Source organism: Chenopodium album, chromosome 5 (assembly GCF_948465745.1).
Source record: "Chenopodium album chromosome 5, dcCheAlbu1.1, whole genome shotgun sequence".
Taxonomy (NCBI): Eukaryota; Viridiplantae; Streptophyta; class Magnoliopsida; order Caryophyllales; family Amaranthaceae; genus Chenopodium; species Chenopodium album.
Window position 1 is genome coordinate 17185850 of NC_137838.1, and position 6610 is coordinate 17192459.

The 6610-nt window shown below is 37.5% G+C and overlaps 1 protein-coding gene across 1 annotated transcript; it reads left to right on the top strand.

Annotated features, from left to right (window-relative positions):
• The first annotated feature begins 1625 nt into the window (after positions 1-1625).
• LOC145632677 (uncharacterized) lies at positions 1626-5695 on the top strand. The gene is made up of 6 exons (XM_081685024.1): positions 1626-1756; positions 3329-3588; positions 3665-3788; positions 3871-4170; positions 4264-4380; positions 5198-5695. Exons 2-6 carry the CDS (start codon positions 3335-3337, stop codon positions 5693-5695), a joined length of 1293 nt encoding a protein of 430 aa, XP_081541150.1. The 5' UTR covers positions 1626-1756; positions 3329-3334.
• The last annotated feature ends 915 nt before the right edge of the window (positions 5696-6610 follow it).

Sequence of the window (6610 nt, forward strand, 5' to 3'; positions counted from 1 at the left end):
AATTTTATACAACAAATTTTGTGTGCGGTGTTGGCCACACCGTGTGGCCAGCTGACAAACACCAATTAATTTAATCCTTGATCAACGAGTAACCCCTGATTAACAGAGTAACCCCTAACCGACTAAGTAACCCCTGAGGGTCCTGACAAACTTAGTAACCCCTGACCGAGTAGCCCCTAACCGACCGAGTAACCCCTAGGGTCTTGACAAACTTAGTAACCCCTGACCGAGTAGCCCCTAACCGACCGAGTAACCCCTAACTGGCAATGTAACCCCTAACAAACCAAGTAACCGTATGACTAAGTAACCCCTGACTGAGTGAGTAACCCTTATAGCACTAAGAAAGTAACCCCCATAACGGTTGGTCACACGGTCTAGCCAACCTTATATTATAAAAGTTTGTGAATTTTATATGTAGCATATCTTCCATATTATTTTGATCAAGATTTTTTAACTTTTAGAATTTTTTTTTATTGTTTATAAAAATTTAATTAAGATAATAGTTCAATAATGGTTATTGAAAGTTATCGTGCATGTCACGAGAATTAACTTAGTAATCATATATTAAAAGATACACTAAAAAAGATACGTGTCATTTTCTGGTGTGTCCCTTAGTTTAATTTGTTTGCAAAAAAAAAAAAAAAAAAAAAAAAAAAAAAAAAAAAAAAATTTAAGATGAGAATTACACTACATTGGATGATAATTCCACTTTCAAGTGGGGATGCTCTCCTAACATGAGCTTTCAAGAGGCTCACTCTCTCCCAACATCTAACCCTCAACAATATTCAACATATCTCCTTATTCCTCCTAATGAGGCCTATATATATATATATATATATATATATATATATATATATATATATATATATATATATATATATATATAGAAAAACTCTCCTAACAAACTCTATCTTATTCCCCAAGTCACTAATAATAGACTATGACTAATATGCCCTTCCCCTAAATATTGATTTCTTACAGAAGCAAATCTATTCATAAATAAAAGAAGTAAAAAGATTTAATTTGTCCTTCCATAATATATATACTGTATATATATTGATACCATATAAAATTAAAATAAATAAAAAAAATTCATAACAAAATATTGACATGCATAGTATTGTGTACTACTCTCACTACAAGAAATAGGTCATTTTGCGACGGAAACCTTGCAACGGACTACAATTCCGTCGCAAAAAGGGTTAATTTGCGAGGGAATAAATTCCGTCGCAACTTTGCGACGGAAACAAACTTTTGCGACGGAAATTCCGTCGCAAAGTTTGCGACGGAATTTATTCCCTCGCAAAAGTTTGTTTGCGACGGAAATAATCGTCGCAAAACAATATTAAAAAAAAAATAAAAAAAACATTTTGCGACGGATTCTGCGACGGAAATTCCGTCGCAAAAAGTTTTTAAATTTTTTTAAAAAAAACTGAAGTTTCGCTGAAGGAGAGAGAAAAAGAAAACGAAGAACAGAAAGAGGAAAGCGTAGAGAGAGATAGAGGAAAGCGTAGAGAGAGAAAGAAAATCCGGCCACTTCACCGCCGCTGTCGCCACCGGAACGACCGGAATCCGGCCACTCACACCTACTAACGCCCACCCCCTCCGTTCACTCCCACTCACGCGCACTCACGCCCACCCACGCCACCCCCTCCGTTCAAGCCCACTCACGCCCCTCCGTTCGCCGGCGGTGTGCAGCCACCACACCACCCTCCTTCCGGCAGCCGGATTTCCGCCACAACACCCTCAAATCCCGGTGAGTATTCCACTATCCCCCTTTGTTTTTGTTTTCAATTTAATTTTAATGTAAACCCTAACTTTTTCTAATTATGTTTTTTAATTTAATTTGTAACTAAATTTTATTATTTAATTACTTGTGTTTAGTGTAGTGTAGTTTAATTTATATTGCAATGTTAGAATTAGTTTAATTTTTAAGATATATTGCAATGTTAGAATTAGTTTAATGTATGTTAGTTTAGTTTAAAATATATGTTAGATTAGTTTATAATGTATGTTATTTTAGTTTAAAATATATGTTAGTTAGTTTATAATGTATGTTAGTTTAGTTTAAAATATATGTTAGATTAGTTTAAAATATATGTTAGATTAGTTTAAAATATATGTTAATTTAAAAATACATGTTAGTGTATGTATGTTTATTTGAATGTGGGTAATTGTGTGTTAATTATATGTGTTTCATCACTTGCTTTAAACTTGTTTAAATTAAACAATTATGGTATGTATGTTAATTATATATGTTCACTAAGATTTGAAAGCATTTGCATCTTCTTATTCCTAGATACCCGTTCAAGACATACACATTAGGAGTATGTCTTGAATAGTCCCCGGTTGGGACTGTCCTTTGACGTTTAATCTCACTTTAGGTGGTGAATGTATGCAATGTTTTTGATTCTATGGAATATCTTGGCGTCTCATTTCTCTACAATGTTTTCTGGGTACATATGTTGGTGTGTTTAATTACCTACATCGTGTACTTGGAGAACTGTAGGGATATGCTGTCGGATTTTCTATAGAATTGAAAACTAGGCATACATTCACTAGTGAGATAAGATGTCCAAGGATGGGTTAGGTTGGAGTGGTAAGGACCCCTGGATATATGTCATCTAAAACCTCATGTAGGTTTGATTTTATGAAGAAAAGAACTTAGCTTGATACTTTGCTACTATTGTTTGTGACTGATATGATTATATGCGTGAGTTGTGTAGAAGTTGTGACAATGAAACGAACAGAGCGTAGCTGGATGTATGAGAGGTTGTGTGGGCGGAATTCTATTGATCCTAGATTCGTGAAAGGGGTTAAGGAATTCATTCAGTATTGCAAAGATCATCCTGAGAGTAGTGACCCCGAGGAGATTAGGTGTCCTTGTGTGAAATGCAAGAATAAGAAAATTCTATCTTCGGATGATGTTCAAGTTCATTTGTATAAGAAGGGGTTCTTACCTAACTATCATGTGTGGATGAATCATGGAGAAGGGTTTCCAGGAACCTCCGAAGGACATTCTAATGAGTATCGTGAAATGGTTGAGGATGCTCTTGGTCATAATGCAGATCATTCGGCTACCGAAGAGCCGAGTGTTGAGGAGGAGCCTAATGCACAGGCAAAGCAGTTTCTTGATTTACTGACGGCATCTGAACAACTGTCATGGTTGGTGTCATTGTAAGATCGAACACTCTAGACAATGAAACTTAATTTTTGCTTTTGGATGCGTATCTTGGTTTAACTGTGATTTAATTTGATGTTATATTCAATTTGATGTTATATTTGTTGTTAATTGAAAAACCTATCATGTGAAATGAATATGATGCAGGTATCAATGGGTAAACGGGGTGATCCGAAGAAGAAATCAAGCAAGAGCAGAGAGTTTCCTTCTTATCACTTGCAGGTTCCTGTTCCGGTTACCATCACCGAGGATGCCACCAGGTTGGGTGACACTCAGGTACCCACCCCTCATTCAGAGGCGGAGCCGAGTACCGTGCACCGTTCGAGTATGGATACGGATGACACTCAGCTTGAGCAACCTAGCTCAACCGGGTCTAACATGCCGGTGTTGGAACCTTCTATGCTCTGGTAAGATTTTAAATGAAAAGGGAAAATTCTGATTTGTTATTCATATAATGCTAATACAAATACCCTTGTTTCATAGGTTTGATAATGACGCTGTAAAGGGGAATGTCACTGATGTAATTCAAGGCTACTACAAAGCTCCTTGGAAGAACTACAGCGAGGTTGAAGGTCCCACCAAGGAACATTGGTTCACCTTGTTCAAGGTATAAGTTTAACTTATAAATAATAGGTGTCATAAATTTAACCAAATGAATATGTAACTAATAGAGTTTTTTGTATATTCAGCAACATTACAGTTGGGCACCTGCTTTGGAGGGGCAAGTGCGTAGGGCGTTTGATACTTATGCTGCAACTCGGTTGCGACAAATGTTCTACAACGTCACTAAAAGGATGGGAGGGAGAAAGCCAGACTGGATCTCAAAAGACATCCACAAGATGATGATGGATATTCCCCAAGTGGATGACGTTTACAAGAAGAGGTCAGCACAGAACAGATTGAACCGACGATCTGGCTCTATGGATAATGAAATAGAACCGACCCATTTTCAAGGTTCCATCTCTGCGGTACAACATGCAAAAAAGCTGGTAAGTTGTTGTATAAAAAATTGAATGTACGTATTTATATGTGCTTAATTACATTTGTATCTAATAATACTGTTCACTTGTTCACATTGCAAGGCGGCAAAGAATCAAGGGAAGCTTCCATCAGCACCTGATCTCTTCTTGCATACACACTTCAAGGAGGTGCCCGGGAAAGGGAAGGTTCCTGCGAACAAAAGAGCGAAGGAAATTGCGGTAATAACTAGTTTTCGCCCATTTTCAAGCCACTTGTTTCCTATATTGCCACTTATGAACTATTTCAAGCCTCGAACTCAAGTAACTATGTTAGGTAGGTGTATTATGGTCAAAATAAGCTCATTTGATAACAAATGTGAGAAATAGGCAAGTTAGAACCAAAAACGCCCCATTTTCGCCCATTTTTTCTAGTTTTAGGACCTAGTGAACCTATATTGCCACTTATAAACAATTTCAAGCCTCAAACTCAAGTAACTATGTTAGTTAGGTGTATTAAGGTCAAAAATAGGTTCATTAGATAACAAATGTGAGAAATAGGCAAGTTAGAACCAAAAACGCCCCATTTTCACCCAATTTTCCTAGTTTTAGGACCTAGTGAACCTATATTGCCACTTATGAACTATTTCAAGCCTCGAACTCAAGTAACTATGTTATTTAGGTGTATTATGGTCAAAAATAAGCTCATTTGATAACAAATGTGAGAAATAGGCAAGTTAGAACCAAAAACGCCCCATTTTCGCCCATTTTTTCTAGTTTTAGGACCTAGTGAACCTATATTGCCACTTATAAACAATTTCAAGCCTCAAACTCAAGTAACTATGTTAGTTAGGTGTATTAAGGTCAAAAATAGGTTCATTAGATAACAAATGTGAGAAATAGACAAGTTAGAACCAAAAACGCCCCATTTTCACCCAATTTTCCTAGTTTTAGGACCTAGTGAACCTATATTGCCACTTATGAACTATATCAAGCCTCAAACTATTGGTTCTCATTCTTTATTTTTATTTCTGCATTGTATATCCTTTGTTTGTTACAGGAGGCGTACCAACACAGACAGGAGGAATCAAGAACCCAGGGTTCCCAACTGTCTGAAAATGAAATTTTCTTTGAGGCGGCTGGTGGTCGTAATAAGAAGGGTCGTGTTAGAGGTCTTGGTGTTGGTGCTGACTTGTACTACGGCACATCTAGGGGACGAGGATCGGGTTCTTCCAGCCAATACGTACCGTCGGTCATAACTCAAATGCAGGAAAACTTCCACAAGGAGTTGAATGAGAGGGTGGAAGCAATTGAGAGCCAGATCGATAGCCGTGTGGCGGAACAGCTCGATGCTCGAGTGGAGGCTCGAGTGGCAGAACGGATGGCTGAAATCGAGAGGAAGAACAAGGAGTTCTTAGAGGAGTTAGCCAGTAGATTTACAGGATTGACCACTCCTTTCACTTGTTCTACGATTCAGCCTCAGATTCGAGACCCCAGGAACGACCCGGGTGGTGGTGGTGGTGGTGGTGCAGGCCAAGGACAGCCAGCTTGTGTTTAGTTAGGTGTCATTTTTCGATTTTTGTATATGGATGACATTGTAGTTTAAAAAATTATATCATGTACCGTACTTGGTAGTTACGGCTACGTGTTGTATATATTTGAATTATGTTAGGGCGTGGACTTTTTGACTGAAATTATTTTAAATGCACGTATTTTATTAAACAGGATTGCATGAATACAGGTTCCAGGAAAACAAAACAAAATACAAAAAAATTAAACAGGATTGCAGGAATACAGGTTCCAGGAAAAAAAACAAAATACAAAAAAAAAAAAAATTAAAATTACAATAACTTTGCGACGGAATGTAATTCCGTCGCAAAATGGAGTATTTTGCGACGGATTATTTTCCGTCGCACACATGCGACGGAAAATAATCCGTCGCAAAATACTCCATTTTGCGACGGAATTACATTCCGTCGCAAAATTTGTGACGGACTATTCCGTCGCAAAAGAATCCATTTTGCGACGGAATTACATTCCGTCGCAAAATTTGTGACGGAATATTCCGTCGCAAAATGATTCCTCTTGCTACGGAATATTCGTCGCAAATGTTGTTTTCAGCTACAACTACCTTTCCGTCGCAAAATCCGTCGCAATTCGTTTTGCGACGGATATTCCGTCACAAAAGGACTGTTTGCTACGAAAGTTCGAGCGACGCCATGCCTGTGACGGAAATCCGTCGCAAAGTCACTTTGCGACGGAATTTTGCCAGTTTGCGACGAATTATTTCCGTCGCAAAACGGCCCTTTTCTTGTTGTGTACCATACCATAATTACAAGTATCTTTTTTTTTTTTTTAATAAGATTTATGTATTTAATTATACATGCATGAAAAGCTTTGCAGGAAAAGTATGAAAAAAATATTTTAATTCAGTTGATTATTAAAAAAAAATACTGCATAAGAGATAATGAAT